At 37.5% G+C, this 23811-nt stretch overlaps 2 protein-coding genes across 11 annotated transcripts in view; one reads left to right on the top strand and one right to left on the bottom strand.

The window, feature by feature from the left end:
- Positions 1-233: 233 nt before the first annotated feature.
- Positions 234-20030, bottom strand: LOC124805350 (vacuolar protein-sorting-associated protein 25). Of its 3 annotated transcripts, none has more exons than XM_047265883.1 (3): positions 19825-20030; positions 8175-8297; positions 234-1201 (listed from the first exon to the last, which is right to left on the bottom strand). In XM_047265883.1, the coding sequence occupies exons 2-3, from the start codon at positions 8282-8284 to the stop codon at positions 769-771; spliced, it is 543 nt and encodes a 180-aa protein (XP_047121839.1). In that variant the 5' UTR covers positions 8285-8297; positions 19825-20030; the 3' UTR covers positions 234-768. The 3 variants fall into 3 exon arrangements, with proteins under 3 accessions (XP_047121839.1, XP_047121840.1, XP_047121837.1); XM_047265884.1 differs by lacking the exon at positions 19825-20030 and adding an exon at positions 18523-18783; XM_047265881.1 differs by lacking the exon at positions 19825-20030 and adding an exon at positions 18020-18455.
- Positions 18360-23811, top strand: part of LOC124805348 (phosphomevalonate kinase) — a 78806-nt gene continuing 73354 nt past the window's right edge. For 2 of the 8 annotated variants that reach the window (XR_007017446.1, XM_047265880.1), the window contains exon 1: positions 19816-20085. Coding sequence is in view for 5 of the 8 variants with exons in the window: in XM_047265880.1 (XP_047121836.1) it covers positions 19991-20085 (95 nt within the window). In the remaining 3 variants the exon portion in view is untranslated. Of the gene's footprint in view, positions 18473-19808; positions 20086-20126; positions 20677-20705; positions 20849-23811 lie in introns of those variants that run through there. The other 6 variants (XM_047265877.1, XM_047265874.1, XM_047265879.1 and 3 more) reach the window with 6 other exon arrangements.

The raw sequence follows: 23811 nt of genomic DNA, 5'->3' as shown, positions 1-23811 counted from the left end.
AACAAGTGGAGGTATTAGTTCTGGCCAACAAAAACTGAAGGAGGAGGACAAGTTGAACAACAGGAAGGGAAGGGGACCTACTATGTGTGCGCTATATGTTTCATACCAAGTCAAAGCAGATCCGAAACAGTCAAGAATTCATTACATAATATACATAAGTGCCTTGTTGACAAGTTTGTTTTCAGTTGTGGTATTTATTAGTACGAATACTGTATCAGTGCTCAGAAGCAGCATTCAGTGACATAGTTTATTCTAACAGACATTCTGCAAGTCACATATGGCTCCAGTGTTGAGTAAACAATTAATTATTCATTCTCAAACAAAGAAGCTCAACAAGACAACTGGTACTAACTTTAATGAATACTAAAATGCTACCCATACCAATGTTATTGTTAAGATATGTAATGCTCGCAATGGCTAGAAACATAAATACCAGTTTCAAGCACAGCAACCAGAAAAGTTACACAGATGATGCTTGTACATTCATATATTTCACTTTATTTATAGAGGCTCAGCAAAAAGGCACAACATACTGGTAACTTTTTCATAAAGCACAAAACCTTCAATAGTCCTGCAAATATGGGAAAAATAGAGAACAATACATTGCCTTGTTCTGCATAAAGCAATCATTGCCACATTAAAGCTCATCTGTTACAGAAATCTATTAACATTATTTGTGAAACAAACTTTCTTTCAAAATTAGAAATTAAAATCTGCATAAATAATAAAACATTGCTTAATCACAAAATATCACCCTAAAAATTTCAATCAGAAAAATTTCACTCCTCTGTTATCATCAAAATCCATAAATTCAGCATTACCACGTTGCTGAAGGCGAAGAACTGAGCGGACCAGTGTGTCTTCATCCAAACCATGGAAATCACAACTGACAGTATCATCTCCATGTGTTAGTTCGTATAACGTACATACTGTACCACTCATGCCGTTATCACGTGCCCAAGACAGAAGGCAGTCTGCCCACTCATCTATAGTGCGGCCACAATGCACAGCCCAGGTATAGCCCTGCTTGTCGAGACGTTCCGCATGACCAGTGCGAGCCAGTTCTTCCATTACAGCTGTTATGCCCTCTTCGGGAAACCGTCGGTTGATGGTGGCATTGGCAAATGGTGGACCCCGCCCTGCTTCACGCACGTCTACTTTACTTTGCCGCGTCGCTCCGTACCATTCAAGTACAAGTGACCTGGTGTAAAGAAATATTTCTTTTCAGTTCTCTGACAAAGTATTAAATGAAAAAACAACACACTTTATATCAACTTCAATCCCATTAATCTTTTTATGTTAATTTTAGGAGAAGTCACGTAAATTATGAAAAGTAGCTTGACTGCATAAAAGAAAACAGTGAATAATTTTGCTAGACGATGTCACAAGAATGAAACTAACCTCCGACTGCAGGAACATGGTATGTGAGACCTGTGAAGATCAGTATTGTGTCCACTATTATTCTTAACCTACACAAATGTGCTGACAATGACTTACAAGGCGATATCAAAAACTATAATGCTCGCTGATAGTAGTAGTATATTAATCAAAGGCCATAGTATTAAACACTATTCAGATGTATTCTGAACAGGCTAGCAGTTTTAATTTTACGCTCACAAGGACTCATATTACAGGAAATACTCTTAACTTAAACACTGAGCCTAAAATTCCTCATGATCCAACACAATGAATTAAAATGGAGTTGAACACAAAAAACTTATTAAGACACTCAATTTAGCTTGTTCTTCTCTTAGAAGTTTGTCTCATTGTGCAAAATAAGGCACTAACTCACCAGTTAACAAAATTTAGTATGTTTAATTAGAAATACTAATATTCAGAAATCTGAAAGCTAAACCAGGATTTTGGCCATAAAATACATATCTTATTGGCTGAAAGAGTACCTAATCTAATACATCCTGAGGCTAGCATCTCCATCTCTCCTCATCCGTGCAACAGGTGAGGTCCACTCAACCTGACATTGAAGCAACTCACTCCATCTCAACCATTTCAATCTATACCTTTTTCTCAAGAAAAGGAATTGACAGTTCCAAAAACTACGAATAGGTTTTTTTTTTTTTTTTTTTTTTTTTAAAAAAATATGTCTATTGGCAGTACTGGAGTTATGTACATACTGGCCAGCCATTCTGTGCATCCACAATTTTAGAAATAAATGCTTATAGAGTTCTGGGAAATACATTATTCCACATCCTACATTTATCAAACCAATCATGGAAACTTACAGTGACACCATTATCATCTTTGACGATACAATCCCTAATGGTGAATTAGCAATGTTGTTGAACAAATATGACCACCTCCTGTTTCACATATCACATTAATTAGTTACTTTTCCTTTCAGTGTGATTATATAACCCACCGAAAACAACAAAACAGCAATCAAAACCATTATAAAAACTTTACCATGCATTACAAGTGGGAGAAAACTGGATAGTACACTTAACTTCTTTTTCTGCCCATATGTACCGACTGTAAAATTAGAAAAATTCTTTGTCTTCATTTCTTCATCATCAAGCCACATTGGGGCATTTATGGTGCTTCTCCACTTCCCCCACCTTTCCATCATTCTTCTTCTATAACTGTTTTCTTCCAGTCCAGATTCCTTCTTCTTAACATGGTCTTGATTGAGTCAATACCTCTTGCTCCACTTATCCCTCTTGCCCTCAAACTTGGACTTTATATCATTCGTTTTGGTATTCTTCCATCTTTCTTTCTCTTCTATCATTCAATTCTTCTTCTCTATTTCCTTCCTAACATCTACACTTCTCACACTGTCTCTCCTCATTTTCCATACCATATTTCTTAGGAATTTCATTTCACTGTCTTGGATGCTACTCTTCTCTCTTGTTGCACTGTCCATGTCTTTAACTCATATGTCAATGGGATGTAAGGTGCTTCTTGCACAGCATTTCCTTACACTTCATTGGCATCTCCCTTCCCCAGATTAAGCCCCTCACACACTAGCAAAATGTATTGCTTGGTTGTCCTCTTTTGTTGATTTCTGTGTCCATCTTTGCATTCTGCATTATCACACTACTTAAATATTTAATGCTGTCCGCAATTTCAATACCCTATCCTTTCATATTAATTTGTCCTTTACTTTCTCTAGCTGCTCTGGTTACCACCATAATGTTATTTTTCTCCACACTGCATTTCATCCCACATTTCTCAATTTTTTTCATTTAAGATGTCTAGTTGCTCTGGTACAATTCCACTATTGGTTCTCCCACAAATGTGCCATTGGCAGATAATTATAATTTCATCTCCCTTCCTCTATGAGCTTTGTTGCTCTCTGTCATGAGTTCATCTATCACCATTACAAATAATAATGGCGACAACATACTTCCTTGACTCAATCCTGATCCAACCTGGATCTGAACACATTTGAAGATTTTGTCATACATTGCTTGAAGAATTCCAATTGTTTGTTTTCCAACCCCCCCCCCCCCCCCTCTTCCCAAGGTCCCCAAACTTTCTCTGTGGTCACTATTGCATGTCTTCATTATCTGTCTCCCTTCTTGAACACTGGAACTATAATTCCCTTTTCCCTTTCTTCAGGCACACATCTCTTGAGTCCATATGCACCTCAGCAATCTATGTAACCACTGTAGCCCAGTAGATCCACATGCTTTTATCACTTTTACGTGTATTTGATCTATCCAACTGCGTCTCATATTTTCATTCTTAAACTGCTAGTTCCACTTCTAACATTAATATATTTCTCTTTTCAAGTCCAGGTCCCCCCATTGCACTCCTATTCCCTACTATCACTATTTTTCATGTTTAGCAGTTTGTCAAAGTACTCTTTTCATCCTTTCCTTTTCTCCTCTCGTTGTGTTACTAGCACTTCACTTTCCCCTTCCACCAGCTCTGTAATAGTGTAAAAGGAGTACATTATGAGATAGAATTGCAGCCACCTTTAAAGAGGTCAAATGTGTGGTACTGCTGATAAGACACTTTCAAACTTCCAGAACTAATAATTACTTCCTCAGGGAGGGGAGAATGATAGTTCGGGGAAGGTTAAAAAGGAAGGGGTCACTCAGACCTCAGAATGAAAGGGATCTACAAGTAATGAGACAAGTGTCTGCTGAAATTTTATTTTTATTTGTTCTCATTTCTATTTATACTATTCATCACTCTTCTCCCTAATCTACCTTTACTCCCCACACTGTCATCACATTTTCTGGACTGTAGCTGCCACATTACCTGCCAATGTACCCTCCCTGACCACCTCTCACTGATGCCTCCCCACTCATCTTTGTCTACTCTCATCCACACTACAGGTCAGTCCCTCTCATCCTGTGGCTTACTGAATGGCCCTTTCTTTTCACCTTCTCCAACTTATTCCTCTCCCCTCCCAAAGGAAGGAAATGTTAGTAGTGCAAGGTAGGAAGTTTATCACTTTTATATGTATCTCTCAAGAGTGATACACTTTTTGACTAGTCAGCAATTCTGTCTTACAATTTGTCAGTTTATTAGTTTATTTGGTTTAATTTTCCTCTGATACAATTGTAAAAGTATATACTGACACTACATTTCGCATCCGTGTATTAAGTTTAGCAATAACTGCCATGGAAGTGTCCTTAAATGTAACACTTTCATTTATTCCCTACTGCCACTCTCAACAACAGCAAGAGCATTAGCAGTTAAGTATCCCCACAGCTTCTGTATGCCATCGTGGTACTAGAGACAGCAATTGCACATACACATAATAAACTTATGATTTAACACAGTTACACCAACTAAACTGGCATTGGTTTTATCTCCAGTGGGGGTCTGTAAGGTCTGACATGACTGTAGATCAGAAAATACCAAAACACAGCAGATATACTGATAACACAATGCACACACAGATGTGTCAGCACAGTGACAAACAAACTCCAGCAATGATGTGTATGTGCAAGCATATTATCATCGTTCTGTCGAACAACTGTTATCAGTTCCAAGTGTTGAATGTAACTAACATTACCTTTCCAGTTTATTTATCCGAACATCTATATACTGATGACACAGGTAATCACAGAGGCACCAACATGTAATACACAGTGAATACAACCCCTTCCTCTCCCTCCTCCATATATGCACATTCACAACAATTTAAAGTGTGCACCTTTTGCATAACTTTTCCACTTCTTTAATCACTTTATTGAAAAACAACAAAATTATTTAAAAATTATTTGCAACAGAAAAAAGTCCCAAAAAGTGGAACAATTATTAAATTATTCTCCTTCATAAGTATCATCATCATTTGTGAACGTGGCTAAAATTGGACTGTGTACAGATTGGGACGTCGTGCAGGTGCTGATGACCGTGCACTTGAGTGCCCCACAAGCCAATCATCATCATCATCATCATCATCATCATTCATAAAAAACTATATAACCAAAACAAAAAAAGGATGTGACACCTGATGGGCAAATTATTTGGAACCCATGGTAAATAAATAAATAATGATCTTACAGAACATGAGGGCATACTGGAAAAATAAAAAATGACAACAGAGAAAGAAGAGGAAGTGAAGTCATTACATGGTCCAAGTTGGTCACCATGAAAATAAAAAGTAAGGTTACAGAGGTATTCACTCCTTGCAATCACATACAGTTCTTTTCCATGATCCTTAAAAGACAGTAGCGCAACAGCTGGACAGTGAGTTAGGGAAACATCAGGCAGGTTTCAGAGCATCAATATCATTTATTGAACAAATAGAAAATCTCAAGATCATCCTCCAATACAGCAAGAAACGAACGAGACAGTGGGGTAGCTATATTAGAATTCAAAAAGGCATATGACTGCACAGATAGAACCACTCCTTTCGGAATGCTAAGAGAACTAGGACTCAATGAAAACCTCAGTAGATTGGTGCACTCTACCCTGTCCAACACCAAATTCAAAGTAAAGTACATTGGACAACTCTCCAAGAGTTTCCCAATTAATACAAAGGTCAGGCAAGGAGAGGGTATTTCATGTATATTATGTAACAGTATCCTGGGAAAAAAAAGAAAAACCAGCACAGAATAGACCATATCTTTACCAACAAATCATGTACTAACGATGGGAAACAAAGCAGAAAATCTAAAGATTGTGTGCCACAGGCGTTTGCTGATGACCTGACCTTACCTGGCAAAGGACCTGCAACAGGCTTCTATGCAAATCCAAGTATGACATTTAACAACAGTGAAACAGCTTTATTGATCATCACATAGACTGAATTCATTACAAATTGTAAAGATGCTCCTAGAATGGTGAGAGTCAATTACACCAAGGATATCAAGACAGCCAAAACTGTAAAGTACCTTTGAAATGGATCTCAAATGATCTCACTGAAACAGTAGCTCTTGAACAAAGGAAAATCAAACTACAGAGGGCATACCATGCCTCTAGAAAAATTTACACCTTCAACCACCTGTTGTTGAACATCAAATTAAGCCCCTATAACACAGCAGTCAAATCGTTAAGTATTCTGTGCAGTGCAGCGCCTATACCTAACCAAGAAGACATCCAAGAAGACGTCCGGTTGCACTACATATCAGTCTCACTGCAACTAAGATTTCAATGGGATTCCAATAACTAAGAAGACTGTAATAATTATAGGAGAATAAGTGATATGCCCTCATCTGGTATGATGCTCAAACAAACCATAAAAGAAAGACTAGACCACAGGTAGAAGATGTGGAAGAACAAGTGGGTTTAGGACTAATAAACAATGCACAGGCAATATATTCTTACAGAACAACTAGCAGAAAAGTAATAGCATGCAAAAAGGAGCTGCACATAATATTAATTCATTTAAAAAGGTTTATGACAGTGTGTCAATTAAAAACATATGGGAAGAGGAAAAAAAAAAATCTTTCCGCAGTTTGTACCAAGTCAGTGACAGAGCTGTGCAAGGATAATAAAAGTATAATCAAAACACGTAACTACCTAACTGAAAAGTTTACAATTAACAAGAGACTGAGACAGTGTTATTCCATCACTGCTACATTGATCAAAATACATACTGAAAAGACTCTAAGACACAAGAGGAGAAAATATCAAAGTGTGTTTCCACAAAAATGGAATGGGAGTATTTGAAGTCTATTGTTTTCAAGCAATTCACATCAAACATGAAAAAAACATAACTAACTTGTTTAGAAAATTAGTAGAGGAATATAAAGAGTGGAGTACACTTGAAAACTGCAGTTTATATCCATAGAAGCTGTAGGCAACTTACGAACTGAAAAGGCTTTTTTCCCCTTAAATACAATCTTATACAAGTAGTTGGACCTTACTCTACCACCAGATGTAAGGGCGTTCAAGATATGCAAAATAAAATATGGAAAGCAAAAGTCACAACCAAGCAACTAAATCCAGTACTACAGGATGAAACAAGATTTTCTTGCATTTTGCAGGAACCTGCACCCCCCACCCCCACTCATCCCCCCCAGGTTGTCTGCATTTCTACTGCAACCTACATCCTTTTCAAGTTTCTTACTGTGGTCAAACTTCAGTCTCCCTCAACAATTTTTGTGTTGTTGCTGTGCACACCCCACTGGGTCAAGGTGATTCATGGTGATATTTCCCTTGTATGTGTCAAAATTCAGTCCACCTCTGTAAATTTCTGGACCCAGATGCTAGGGTAGTTTTATTCCTAACGATGAAGGTGTTATTGATGTTGTTTTTGTGGTGGTGGTGGTGTTGGTGGTGGTGGAAGCTTAAGAATTATACTGAATTTAATACAGCTTGACTACTGTGATGTTTTTATATGAGTACGTCGCCACAAAAGGCTTCAAGACACAGAGCTTTCCTTTCACATCTTAATTCTTTACACCTGTCAATTCATTATTCACAGGACTCCTCCAACATTAAATTCAAATTTCCAGCTTCATGTGATGGAACTGGATTTCTTTTCCATTACCTATTTTCTAAGATTATTTCTTTATTCTATTGGTATTCAAAGGAAGAGAGAAGTGAACAAAGAATAACTTACAGGTACGCCTTAAAATACTCAACAATGTAAAAATTGGATGAGACATATTTCAAATTTCACACATTGCCTTTAGGCAATGACAGCGTCAGCTATTCCCCGTCTTGCACATGACGAATATATTAAAAATAGATAATTTATTCTCTAAGTCAACATTTTTACAATGCAGGAATACATATCAGTATCTTCAAACCTCCATGCTGCTATCTGCTTTGCTCTTGTCTCTGCATGTGGTTGCAATGTGAAGAATGGTGGGAAGTGAAACTGCCATGGAAACTCAATATTGGGATTTTCAATTGACATCTCAGCAACCCTCCTAAAAGTACAGAAATAAAATCAGTTAAAATTGTAATTATAATAGGCAGAAGCAGAAGCTGGAAATTACTAAATCCAGGTAGAAATGAACTTATACACTGCAAAATTCTGTAGGACTGGACTACAAAGGATCTTAAGCATTTTCAAGCACTTTGAATAAAATTTTCTGCTTCAGAATCTACCTCTTTGCAGAGGGAAACAAAATAATGAGACGCACAGAAAATACTGAAGTTCTGCACCTTGAAAGTTAATTAATTCAAATCAAAAATTAAGATGGGGAAGAACACATTGCCTCAGTCCAGGAGAAAAATGACAGTCAATGCCATTATGTGATTCCCATTTGGAGAGCATATTTTTATGTTATTTAGTTACAATGAAATGGATTTCTCAGTATCTCATATCTTTATTCTACTTACTCAGCAATTTCTCGTCAATGCTAAACAGACATAAAGGCCTACAGATTTCCCAAAAATAAATCTGTAAATTACTGAATTATCAACCACATTTTTGGAAGGAAAATTTTTTTTATCCCTGTGTTGTTCTGGAAATACAGCAACCATTGCACAACCAGATACCTATCAGCAGCTTAATTTCTTACTATATTAAGAATTTGAAAACATATCCTTATTTTCATTGATTTCTCTGATACCATGGACTCTTTACATGCTCTAGGCCCTCATTGTTCTTTCTAACTTTTGCATTTAGGTTTCCCATGACAATCAAGATGTCTCTCTTACTGATACTTTTAATGGTGTCACTTAAGGAGAGGTAAAACACTTTTTCTGTTCAGTATCTGAGGTTTCTGTAGAAGCATAACACTGGATGACTGTGGTATTTCGAATGTTTGTCTGAAACTTCAAATTTATGTGCCAGTCACGATTTGGTGATTGGAGGTACATTATTCCCACACAAGAATTACCATAAGGTTACATGGGTATTCCCTGATCACAGAACAGAAAACCAAATTGATCATATAGCGCTAAGCAAAAAATTTAGGTCACTGATGAACGTGAGAAATAAATGTAGGGCTGATATTGGTAGTGATCACCACTTTATTGTTGCAAATTTTAGACTAAAAATCATGGCTACAAATAGAAAGTTTGAACAATGGAACAAAAAATATGATGCAGGAAAACTTAGAATAACAGCAAAACAAGAAGCTTTCTGTATTGAGCTAAGGAACTGCTAAGAGGCACTCCAAGAAACACAGGAAAATGATGAAAATAGTGTTGATGATACATGGATGCAGATTAAGGACGTCTACTGCAATGTGAGCAAACAGGCCCTGGGCTTTAAAAACCATTTGAAGAAAGATTGGATGTCTGAGCGTACATGGAATTTGATCGGCTGTAGCAAGGAGATTAAGGCAAAATTAAATATGAGTAAAACAAGACAGCAGAAAACTCGAATGCAAGCTGAGTATGCCGCTACTGACTCCCAAAGAGGAGTATGAGGAATGATAAGAGAAAGTGGATGGATGAGCAAGCTCTGAGAGCAAAGACAGCAGCAGCAAGGGGTGATGCAAAAGAACTGTACTGCATCACTAGAATGTTGTCCAAAAAAAGTTTCAACAAGAACAGACCTGCGAAAATCAAGGAGGGCCGTCTGTTGACAACAGAAGAAGACCAACTTAGAAGATGGAGAGAACATTTTTCTGAAGTCTTAAACAGAGAGTAACCTGAAGACAGGGAGAGGCAATGAAATTTTCCAGATGCCAGTGATAGAATCAATGTAAACACACCATCTAAGACTGAAATTAAAATACCTCTCAAACAGATAAAGGACGGGAAGGCTCCAGGAATGGATAATATTGCACCTGAGGTGCTAAAATCAGACATTGACACCGCCATACTGTATCCATTGTTTGAGAAGATATGGTCAGAAGAGAAAATACCAAAGGATTGGAAAGAAGGGGTGATTATTAAGTTGCCAAAGAAAGGGGTTACTACCAACTGTAATAACTGGTGAGACATCACCCTCCTATCTGAACCAAGTAAAGTACTCTGTAGATTGATGCTAAATCGCACCAAGGACTCAGTCGAGGCACGATTGAGAAAAGAGCAAGCTGGGTTTAGAGAGCACAGAAGTTGTGTCAATCTCATCAACACACTGCGTATAATACTTGAGCAGAGTGCAGAACACACTCTACCTTACATTTATTGATTTTGAAAAGGCATCTGACTCTCTTAATAGGAGAGTTATGTGGCATACCTTGGAAGAATATGGAATACCATCAAAGATAATAAATATTATTAAAGCCACGTATGATGGATATGAAACTTACTGATCTATCCAAGCAAATGCTGGGGTGAGGCAGGGATGCATTCCATTACCTACCTTGTTCTTGTTGGTACTGGTCAGCGTAATGAAAAGTGTTGTAAATGGTAGGAGAAGAGGTATTCAGTGGTGAATGCAAGACTGGCTTGAAGACCTTGACTTTGCTGACAATATCTGTCTGCTCTCACAAAGATTGCGTGACATGGAAGAAAAGTTGGAAAGACTGAAAGAGGAAGTAGAAATTGCAGGACTTAAAATAAATGTTCAGAAAACTAAGGAAATGAGAATGCGATCTGAAAAACAAGCAAAGCTAACAGTGTATGGAAAGGAATTGGAACAAGTAGACTCCTTTGTATATCTAGGAAGTACTATCTGTAAAGATGGAGGAGCCGAGGAGGATGTAAAGAGTCAGATATGAAAGGCAAATGGAGCCTTTGTACAGCTGTACCCTGTCTGGCGTAATAAGAACATCTCAAGACGAACCAATCTGCACTTGTTCAGTAGCAACGTAAAAATCAGTCCTCCTGTATAGTTGCAAAACATGGAAGGTAACAAACATGAATGTAAACCACCTGAAAGTCTTCATAAACCGGTGTCTTCGGCAAATTACAGGGTTATTACAAATGATTGAAGTGATTTCACAGCTCTACAATAACTTTATTATTTGAGATATTTTCACAATGCTTTGCACACACATACAAAAACTCAAAAAGTTTTTTTAGGCATTCACAAATGTTCGATATGTGCCCCTTTAGTGATTTGGCAGACATCAAGCCGATAATCAAGTTCCTCCCACACTCGGCGCAGCATGTCCCCATCAATGAGTTCGAACGCATCGTTGATGCGAGCTCGCAGTTCTGGCAAGTTTCTTGGTAGAGGAGGTTTAAACACTGCATCTTTCACATAACCCCACAGAAAGAAATCACATGGGGTTAAGTCGGGAGAGTGTGGAGGCCATGACACGAATTGCTGATCATGATCTCCACCACGACCGATCCATCGGTTTTCCAATCTCCTGTAAAAGAAATGCTGAACATCATGATGGAAGTGCGGTGGAGCACCATCCTGTTGAAAGATGAAGTCAGCGCTGTCGGTCTCCAGTTGGGGCATGAGCCAATTTTCCAGCATGTCCACATACACGTGTCCTATAACGTTTTTTTCTCAGAAGAAAAAGGGGCCGTAAACTTTAAACCGTGAGATTGCACAAAACACGTTAACTTTTAGCGAATTGGGAATTTGCTGCAAGAATGCGTGAGGATTCTCTACCGCCCAGATTCGCACATTGTGTCTGTTCACTTCACCACTAAGAAAAAATGTTGCTTCATCACTGAAAACAAGTTTCGCACTGAACGCATCCTCATCCATGAGCTGTTGCAACCGCGCCGAAAATTCAAAGCGTTTGACTTTATCATCGGGTGTCAGGGCTTGTAGCAATTGTAAATGGTAAGGCTTCTGCTTTAGCCTTTTCTGTAAGATTTTCCAAACCGTCAGCTGTGGTACGTTTAGCTCCCTGCTTGCTTCATTCGTCGACTTCCGCGGGCTAAGCGTGAAATTTGCCCGCACGCGTTCAACCGTTTCTTCGCTCACTGCAGGCCGACCCGTTGATTTCCCCTTACAGAGGCATCCATAAGCTTTAAACTGCACATACCATCGCCGAATGGAGTTAGCAGTTGGTGGATCTTTGTTGAACTTCATCCTGAAGTGTCGTTGCACTGTTATGACTGACTGATGTGAGCGCATTTCAAGCACGACATACGCTTTCTCGGCTCCTGTCGCCATTTTGTCTCACTGCGCTCTCGAGCGCTCTGGCGGCAGAAACCTGAAGTGTGGCTTCAGCCGAACAAAACTTTATGAGTTTTTCTACGTATCTGTAGTGTGTCGTGACCATATGTCAATGAATGGAGCTACAGTGAATTTATGAAATCGCTTCAATCATTTGTAATAGCCCTGTATAAATGAGAGGCGGCCAGATGTTATATCAAATGATGAATTGTCGGAGATGACAAACCAGCGACCAATCCGTAAACAAATAAAGGAAAGAAAATGGAGGTGGATTGGTTACACAATACACAAACAACAAGGAGCTGTTGAAAAGGCAGCACTGGATTGGAATCCACTAGGAACATGTAGGCGTGGCCGCCCGAAAAAGACATGGAAAAGAACGTTGGAAGAAGAAGCTCTGAAAGCTGGTAAAACATGGAATGAAGTGAAATGTTTGGCTGCCAACAGAACCAGATGGAAGATGCTACCCTGTGATCCGACAGGAACAACAGAAAATAAGTCAAGTAAGTCAATATTAAGAATTTATATTGCAAGCTGTATCACCATGTCAATATATATTGATGAAAAAATACTATTTTTAATAACTACTACACAGTACTTGGATATGTGATCCTTTTTTCCATGTGAGAAGCTACTAAAAGTTTTGTTCACTGCTTCTGAGTATGCCTTAAGTACCATTTATCACACAATAAGAGGATTAGTGGTCATGTTTTCATGCCTTAGAACAGTGGCTGGCACTCCTGATCTGCTGTGCTTGAAAGTTTTTGGCCACCAAACTTTTTTTAAAGTTGGACTATCACTGGAGTGAGATTTAAAAAATCAGATCCTTTAAATGAAAATAAAATTTCGGTGAAAATGATTTCACTGCATGTGACAATTTCCACAGCAGATACAAATGAACACTTCTCATTTTCATGAATTTCACAACTTAAATGAAATTACAGTAATAAGATTTACTGCACATTGCGCTGCTTGTATAACAGTTTTTCCTGCCCCTGCCAAACAATGATTTTTTCCAGAGACAATATGAAATATTTTCTGTTGAAATGTGTGAGTGAAAAACAAGTGATCACTTTTTACTAGGCACCCATGTTGTAGGTTGAAAGACAAGAATAGTAGTAGAAAGTTATGAAGAAAAGATAGAGAGGCAAAAGAATGAAAGTTTGCTACACCTTAAATTGTCTCTTTTCTCAGCAACCAACCTTTCACCTTTTCAAACCCCCTTAACTCAGTATGATTAATCATTTTTACAACCCCCTGAATCCATATTTACCATATTACAACATGGCGCACACACACTACACTAGTCCCTCTGTGGCTGAGGCAGTCTGCACATGTCACTTCTATGATTATTATAACTTCTAAAAATAAACTGAACAATTCAAAAGATCAAAAACCTGGTGAAAGTGTTTTTACTTTGGAGGTTCTATGTACTTCTGAAAAATACCAAACCATCAACTCCACTCACAGCTCATTATTTGACATACATCAGATCTTTTGCCTCATTATTTATCTATAGCAGTTCTTGTCTCAGTTACATTTTTTCAGTCATTCAACTAAATAATATGCTGACCTTTACGGCTATTCATTTCTGCTTGTGATGTCTGGTAAACATCAGCAGTTAATTAGTACATGTGTTTAGAACCACTAAAAAAGCAAATCTAAGAAATACTTTGAAGAAAAAAATACATTAAGTTTAATGACACTAATAGAAATCAATCAGAAGTTACATAGTTGATGTATGAATAACCTGGCGAATGAGGGTTGTTTCTATACACCAAATACCATGAAAGATGAAATGATACATAGAAAATACTTAATAATAAAACTGACATCAATTTTAGGCCCTCAAATGAATGTTTAAAAATTTTCACAAAAGTGGAAGAGAACAGTTTCTGGCTATATTACTTCTGCATGCAAAAATCAAACATTGGGAAATCCAGGGTGGAATGTAACAATATTATGAAAAGGTAAGTTGTTAATCACCATATACTGGAGATGCTGAGTTGCAGATAGGCACAACAAAAAGACTGTCACAAATACAGCTTTCAGCCAGTAAGGCCTTCATAAAAATTAGAAGACAGACACAAACATACACACTCACACAAATGCAACTGACACACACAACTCTGCAGTCACAGGCAACTGAGGCCTCAGCTGCCTGAGACTGCAGTTGTGTGTGTTCTAATTTTGATGAAGGCATTACTGGCTGAAAGCTGTATTTGTGAAAGTCTTTTTGTTGTGCCTATCTGCGACTCTGCATCTCCCCTATATGGTGAGTAGCATCTTTCCTTTTCATAATATTGTTACATTCCATCCTGGATTTTCCATTGTTTGATGTTTGCTGGTCAGCTTTTCTTCGATCCTAACCCAGTGCTGTTTTCCTTTGTTACTATTTTCTAATGCATCACTATACCCAATGTCTGTCTGTCCTTTCTCTTCTTTCCTGTGTTTCTCTTGTAGCCTTACAAACCACACTGCACACACTACTTATGAGCCATACTGTTCAACCGTCTTGGCCACGCGCAACAGACAGCTACAAGTATTACTTTTGTATGCAATATTCATTATGGCTTAACTGCAAAAACTGCAAGAATTTTGTCATATGGATTTTCTAAGGGTAATGTTAAACCTAACCAAAGAAATGGGAAAGAATAAACATAGCAAGACTGGAATGGCTCAGGACATCATTAAGGTAAACAGATTTTCAGAATCTGCACTAGAACAGACAAGTATATCAAGGGCCACTAACTTTACAGAGTTAACTGTGGAACTGTTATTTAACAATCTGGTTTTCCTTACAGAAAAATGCAAGTTTTAATTGCAAGACATATACAATCGGGATGAGACAACACCAACTACTCTACAGAAGCCACTGAAAGTACTCGCTCAGTCCGTCTGCAGAGCAGTTGGAGAACTCTTTCAATTGTGTAAACGGTTGCAATAATTAGTACTGGTCACAAATTGCTCATGTTTCCTTAGGTGTGCTTTAAATGTCACATGTCCCACCTGGCTCTGGGGATGTAACCAGTCTCAGGTTGAATGAACAGTGAATAATTGTTACAAATTCTACAGCACTTTGCCAAAAATTAAAGTTCTACAAAAGAACATCCTAAACTCATCATTCTGGACAATCATAAAAGCCACACATGCTTGGCAACAGTATCATATGCATAAGATAACAGTACTATTTTGTTTACTCTTACACCTTACATAAGCTACATCCTCTTGATTTGGGAGTCTTGCTTCTTTCAAGAAATTCCATAATGGAGCACACTGTGATCTTAGGGCAAAGTACAAAGGTATCAGTCACAATCTATGGTACCAGTGGGTTACTTGGCAGGGGATTCCCCCTTGCCACCACTAACAGAAACAGATGCAGCTGTTTAAGGCATGTTGTATGGAGCCCCTGAACACAAAATTTTTTTGGACCTGAAAACTATCAGCCAGCTTATTCGACTAATCAACATTTGCCAACTTAGTTCAGGTAAAGAATTGATTTACCATGTACATCCACTATTGATGTTTCTGACAAAATCATAACTGCAAATATCTGAGCATTTCTCACCCTTCTGAAGACATGATGGCCAAAAGAAAAAGGAATGAACAATATCTCCAGATGACATTCAGCCTCATCCCCAGGGCCCTTTTCCACAAAGAAAACTAAATAAATGATTCTGATATATACTCCCATCAAAACACAATTTTGGAGGAGGTTTTAGACTAAAAGAAGGAAAGAAAATGAAGAAATCTAGTAGACCCATACGAAAATGATATATAAAATAAAGCAATAAAATTTAAATGGGAAGATATTTGACTTGTGTAAGATTCTGAAGAGCCTGAAGGGTCTGTTACCTATAGCCACTAATCTTCATCAGTATATCTTTCTTCGGGTGAAGAAACCATGGTGTTTTGTTCACCAAATTTTGTGACAGTGAAAGTCTATGGCAAATAGTCTACAATTTTAGACATTACTTTGCCAAGGTTTTGCAAGTCATAAAAGTGGAGATCCAGTAAGTATCATTTTACATACATATGACTTGAGCAATGAAATTTAGGCAAACACATGAAAGAAGTTTTGTGCAAGACATTGCTATATTGAAATTACCTAATCTGTTTCAATTATGATCAGCTTGGCATGCAAATATGTGGTCTTTTAATTGTGATTTGAGTGATTTCATGTATTTATAATCAATTTGTAGGCTGTTGTGATTCTACAATTTATTTTTTGTGTCATTACAATTCATTACATAGGTTGTAGTCATTGGCTATTTGGATGTGTATTTCATTTCTGAATGTATACATTTTAATGACAGTTTATTTTATTTATTTGAGATACATATTCCATATATCCAGTATGGCGTGATTACACATGGATGTGGAACGAGTCAAAGAAGATACAATATGGATACCATACAATACAATACATACTGGTATATTACACATGGTAGATGAATGATTCAAAACTGGTACAATACAATAATAAACAGAGATAATAAAAAATGCAATACAAAAATACAATAGTGATAAAAAACAATACAGATACAATGACAAATAAAGTAATCTGAATTACTACTCAAATTATGTATCTCTGCTGAAGAATTCATCTAAAGAGTAGACACATTTTTCCAGTAGGTATTCCTTAAGCTTTTCTTTTGTCTTTTTCTTTATTTAAATAGCGTTTTATTTATTTTAGACACTTTATATTACACGGGAGTGCGTTAAAGGTTTTTGTACTTGCGTACTTTACCCCTTTTTGTACCAGAGAGAGAGTTCTCTATTCACAGTGCATATCACCTTTCCGTCTTGTGTTATAATGATGATATGCATCATTTGTTTCCTATTCAGAGGAATTGAGAAGTGTGAAAGCCATGAGTGAGAGGAGATGTTGTGAGGTAGCGTTTAATATACCTAACTGTTTAAAAAGATTGCGACATCAGGTTCTTGGAGGAACACTACAAACAGGCCTAATACGGACTACTTTTTTCTGGCTTACAAAAATTTTTTTTGAAAGTGGTGAGTAGCCCCAAAAGATTATTCCATAGCACATCACTGAATGAAAGTAGTCAAAATATGCAGACTTTGATATGCTGATGTCTCCAGTTTTGGAGATTATTCAGATGGCAAATTTCTCCTGAGTTAACCTTTATTGGTGTTTGCTGTATGTGGAATTCCCAGTTGAGCCGGTTATCTATGTGAACGCCTAGGAACTTTGTGCACTGAACGCTCTGTAACTGTTGGCTCTCGTGTGCAATGTCAATCCCTTCTGGGCTTATGTATCTGAATTGGAAGTGCATGTAATTTGTTTTACTGAGGTTTATTGCTAGAGAATTTGCTGTGAACCAGTTCAGAACATTTGCAAGTGCTTCGCTGGCATTTAACTCTACGTCAGTGGAAGTTTTGCTGGCTGTAACTATACTTGTGTCATCTGTGATTCCGTTAAGACTGCTACGTGTGTCAGTTAACCTCCAGCAGAGGGTTAAGTGGGCCACTTGCAAGTATGTTACATTTTGGCCTCTGCTTTTGATGATATTTAGATTATACTCATATTATTTTTTTCCAAACATTCCTTGAATAGAAACCAAAGCAGTTATGTGCTAAACATGTAATTCTTGTTAAATATTAAAATACAATAAGTCAAAATGTAAAAACTGGTTCAGTTACCCTAACTTTAGCCTACTCCTTATGTAATGGTTTTCCATTCTGAAGGTTACTTTCCTCCCTCAGAAGTTGTACATAGCAAGCAGTATTCACAATATCACAGACCTTCAATTAGTCATGCAAAAGATGTTGTGTCATGCAGGGAGTTGGCTGGAGTGGAGCTAATTTTGTCTACAAACTGGCTCACAGCAGATACTATGCTTTTGCCTTTTTGAAACCCATACTGATTTTTTTTTTTATTTTTGTATGGAATTTTGAATTTGCATTATCACAACCTTTTCAAATATTTTTGAAAGTGATGGAAGACGAGAGATTTTGCGATAGTTTCCCATATGTTCTTTTGCTCCTCTGAATAATGGTTACTTATTGCATACTTCACAGTAGCTGAGAAACTACCTCGGTTGGCCTTGGATGATTCTGAAGATTACCAGCAGCAGCGTTTTCTAACAGTTTACAGTAAGAACTAATAGTAAACTGCTATACAATGATTCCAATAATGAGCATACCCTTATGTCGTTCCCAATTATTTCTCGATGAAGGCTAGGTTCTTGCTCAAAATCCCTCGCGACACCAATCATATCGCCATTTCCCTGTTACGGAATTTCTACGATCAGTGTCAATAATAATAAACAGTCGAAAATAAGTGCTGTTCCATACCGACTGCAGCCACAGAAAACCTCGAGCAATTATTTTTGTGACATTGTATACGCAGTACAATAGCGGGCGAAATCAGAGGGCAACCTGTCCGAAAGACTTTTTATTATAAAATAAAGCTACATGGAATGAGGTAATCCGTCAGTAGGCCTACCGTTGGAGTTACTGGGTCTAGTGCAGCAGGGGATACAACCCGTCGGCTTTGAACAATGACGTCATTCCTTAGTCATAGATCGTAATGTCTTCACTTCGAGGCATAGATAATAAAGCAGTTCTGTGTTCTAATAAGCTTTTGCTGTTATGTTTCAATTTCGTTTTTTTGACTGATTGCTTAATAAATTAGGATCAGTTTATTCTATGTCGTGAGATCTTTTTTTTAAAAAGCCAAAAAAACACTATTACTTAATAAAGTAGGATCAGTTTATTCTATCTCGTGAAATTTTTTTTTTTAAAAGCCAAGAAACACTTATCAGCTACTGAAGGCAGCTACAACACTACGAAGAATCGCTTCTCGGCTTTTGACAAGATATTGCTTAATAAAGTAGGATCAGTTTATTCTATCTCGTGAGATTTTTTTTTTAAAGCCAAAAAACACTTATTAGCTACTGAAGGGAGCTACAACACTAAGAAGAATCGCTTCTCGGTTTTTGACAAGATATTGCTTAATAAAGTTGGATCAGTTTATTCTATCTCGTGAGATTTTTTTTTAAAAGCCAAAAAACACTTATTAGGTACTGAAGGGAGCTGCTTAATAACGTAGGATCAGTTTATTCTATCTTGTGAGATTTTTTTTTTTTTAAAGTCAAAAAACGCTTATGCTTTTGACAAGATCAATGTTTATCTCTCTCGCATTCCTTTGTTTCTCAACATTCTCCTCAGCTCTTTCATCTCTGTAATATATGCTCTCTGGCGACTTGTGACGTCATTGTTCAAAGCCGACGGGTTGTATCCCCTGCTGCACTAGTCCCGAGTTACTTCTCTACGCCAAAACAATGTACGCGACTACACTAATAATTACTCAAATATGTGACAGCACTCTATTCTAATAAGTTTTAACCTCATTTGTACGTTATGTCTCCATCTTAAAATACAGTACACGCAGATTATATTTTGTTAACTTCATTTAGCTGACAAATCCATATTATAGGACTTACAAAAATATTATGTTCAGTTGTCTATAGCACCCGTATGAATTTCACCGCCAAACGTCGCCCATCTATCTTTCACTTCTACACTTCGAGAATGATTCACCGACGGGTCCCGGTCGACACGTTCAACACTTGTGAATGACAACACCCACAAGACAACACAGCGTGTACCATGGCCGACAGTATGTCAAATCCCCGATGTGTATTGCTGTTTAGCGGAAAACGGAAGTCTGGTAAAGACTACATAGTCGAAAATCTACTACGAAGGTAAGATAAATACTGTAATTGAGAAGTTTTTATACTGACGTAAGTCGCCGGGTGGCAATAAAAGAAAGCTGTCTGGTATTTGTGGTGACATTTGCTTACGACTTGATCCGTATCGTGTATAATGTTTATGTGTAACTGCAAGAATCACCGTCAGTGTAACGAACAAAATAAACACACTTCGACAATGCAAACTTGCTGCTGCTTTTGTATAATTCTGAAATCGCCTGTCAATGACTGAAAAACGCCTTTAACAGCTATGATGATCACTGTTTTAGACTCTATGCCTCGGGTTATGAATAATTCAGGTATTCTTATAGAACGGCAAACCGCGCTCTGGAATGGAAAATTCATTTGCGCATTTTAGAAATGAAATCACAATAGACCACGATTTGTTGCGATCTTACGACGGTAACAACAGAAGTGGAATTTAATGGTCACAAACTACACGAAAAACCTTGTGTAAAATACTAGGAGTCTAAAGGGATAAAAGGGTAAAATGGAGTCAACAATCTTAACGTTTTGCATATGTTGCACTTTTCAGTAATGAACGAATGTTGGAAAAAAGCTGCACAACCGTTCAGTCAGATCTCGGTAAGATTCCAAAGTGGTTCAAAGGTTGTTAACCTGGACAGCTATATAGAAAATGTGCCTTGTCTTTTCAATATCATATTTGCTTTGTTGTTGTCCAAATGTACAAGTAAATTCTATGTGAATTCGGTACAATGAAAATAGAAGATACAAGTACACACATAAAATAGCACATGTAAGATAAAAAAGAAAGTGATCCAGATATATTTATTTATTTATTTAGTCATTCTAATACTACATGTATAGAACATGTACAAGGATATTGGACATGGTTAAGACTTTACAACATAAAATATTGTTTGTATTGCATTCCTAGGGTCTAGATATTTAAGTAATTTAGCAAAGAATCATATATCCAATAAACATTAGAGGCAACACACAAATTAGAACATTCATAATGCATATTTATTTTGGTTGTTTGGTTTCTAAGCACGGTACTCTGTCAGACTTAAAAGCAATGATCAATTAAATATGCCTTTAGTTCAGCCTTAAAACTACTGAGTTTACTTATTGGTCTGGTGGATCGTTGTAAATTTTTGTACTAGTATGTAGAGTGCCTTCTTGGCACAGTGATGTTCTCATCTGCTTCATATGAAGATCAGATTTTTGTCTTTATTGTATGCATGTTTATCTTCATTTTTAATAAGATATCTGGGTGTCTATCAATATATTGTTTTACAAAAACTGACATTTCGTAGATAAAAATGCAAGGAAGAGGAAGAATTGACTTTTTTTTTTTTTTTTTTTTTTTTTTTTTTTTTTTTTTTTTTTTTTTTTTTTTAATATGGCTCTGCATGATTTCCTTTGTTGTTGCATTACCCAGAAGATTATGCCATACTTAATTACAGACTGTACATAAAAGTAGTATACATTTAACAGGCTGCCTTTGCTGCAATAACTTTTTAAGATACCCATTATGTATCAGGTTTTTCTTAGTTTTCTTTGCTAATATTCAGTGTGTATCTCCCATTTTGTGTTGTTGTGGAACCAGAGACCCAGAAATTTTGTGCTGTCAGTACTTTCAAGAACTCTGCCCCTTAGTTCTGTTTGTATATTTGGCTGGTGCCTTCTTTTTGGATTGTAGAAGTTCAGTGTTAGGCCTACTGTCTTTTCTTTGTTTATAATAAGCTTGTTATAGCTGAACTTCTGTTCTATGCTGTTCATTGTTTGGATAGCAGAGTCTCTTAGTTTTTCTTATTTTCCCAGTAATAAGGGTTGGAGGGTAGTTTAGCAGTACTTGCTGTATATAAGGTCATTGATATAGAGGAGAAGCAGAATGGATTCTAATACTGATCCTTGAGGGACGCTATATTTCACGTTTTCATAACCTAAGTAGTAGTAGCTGATTTTGTTACAGTCAGTATATTGCACTTCAACCACCTGCTTGCGTCCACATAGGTATGTCCTGAGTCACTCATTGGATATACCTCTAATTCCTAAGTGGTCCAGCTTTTGCATTAGATTATTATGGTCAATGATGTCGAAAGCTTTGGATAAATCAGGACATATGCCTGTCACAAAATTTCTCTTATCCAGTTTAGCATAGATTTCTTTAAGAAATTCAAGTATTGCACTCTCAGTTGTATATCCTTTCCTGAAACCACGCTGTGAGCAAGAGAGAGTTTTATGTTTATTTAGGAAAGCAGACAATCTCATATAAAAACATTTTCTAAAATTTTTGAAAATACCGACAGTAGGGCTTTTGGCCCATAATTTGAAATGCCTTCCAGATTTCCTTTTTTGGCAGTGGTTTAAGTTTTGCTATGAATGTATAATGTGAATGTAAAATGACTCGTTACACATTATTACAATAAATAATGCAAATGATCCATGGAACGTGAAACTAAATAAACTTAATATAGAAATTGATAAGTGTTGTGCACATGCCTGTATTATTACATATTCATAGTCTGTTCCTCATATGCCTGTACTCTTGTATTCTGTAATCAGCAAATTGTTATCAACATCCCCTGATAATTATTGTCCGATCTCGTTCATACGACTCATGTAAAAAATTATAGAATATTGTATGCACCAACAGATGAACCTGCACTTCGAGCAAAATAATGTGCATAGCTCCGCACAGGATGGTTTCAGAATGAGATTTTCACTCTGCAGCGGAGTGTGCGCTGATATGAAACTTCCTGGCAGATTAAAACTGTGTGCCCGACCGAGATTCGAACTCGGGACCTTTGCCTTTCGCGGGCAAGTGCTCTACCATCTGAGCTACCGAAGCACGACTCACGCCCGGTACTCACAGCTTTACTTCTGCCAGTACCTCGTCTCCTACCTTCCAAACTTTACAGAAGCTCTCCTGCGAACAGGAGAGCTTCTGTAAAGTTTGGAAGGTAGGAGACGAGGTACTGGCAGAAGTAAAGCTGTGAGTACCGGACGTGAGTCGTGCTTCGGTAGCTCAGATGGTAGAGCACTTGCCCGCGAAAGGCAAAGGTCCCGAGTTCGAGTCTCGGTCGGGCACACAGTTTTAATCTGCCAGGAAGTTTCAGGATGGTTTCAGACTTTTTCTGCACTGTCAAAGCTGTTGAGACCATCATCACAAAAGTGTATGATTCCTTTGAGAGTAAGAAAACAACCGGTGCAACTCTTCTGGATTTGCCAGAAGCTTTTGATACTGTCTCTCATAGTTGTTGTTGTTGTTGTTGTTGTTGTTGTTGTTGTGGTCTTCAGTCCTGAGACTGGTTTGATGCAGCTCTCCATGCTACTCTACACTGTGCAAGCTTCTTCGTCTCCCAGTACTTACAGCAACCTACATCCTTCTGAATCTGCTCATTGTATTCATCTCTTGGTCTCCCTCTACGATTTTTACCCTCCTCGCTGCCCTCCAATGCTAAATTTGTGATCCCTTGATGCCTCAGAACATTTCCTACCAACCGGTCCCTTCTTCTTGTCAAGTTGTGCCACAAACTCCTCTTCTCCCCAATTCTATTCAATACCACCTCATTAGTTATGTGATCTACCCATCTAATCTTCAGCATTCTTCTGTAGAACCACATTTTGAAAGCTTCTATTCTCTTCTTGTCCAAACTGTTTATCGTCCATGTTTCACTTCCATACATGGCTACACTCCATACAAATACTTTCAGAAACAACTTCCTAACACTTACATCTATACTCGATGTT

Source organism: Schistocerca piceifrons, chromosome 7 (genome assembly GCF_021461385.2).
Source record: "Schistocerca piceifrons isolate TAMUIC-IGC-003096 chromosome 7, iqSchPice1.1, whole genome shotgun sequence".
Lineage (NCBI taxonomy): Eukaryota > Metazoa > Arthropoda > Insecta > Orthoptera > Acrididae > Schistocerca > Schistocerca piceifrons.
This window is presented reverse-complemented; position numbering and strand designations above follow the sequence as displayed.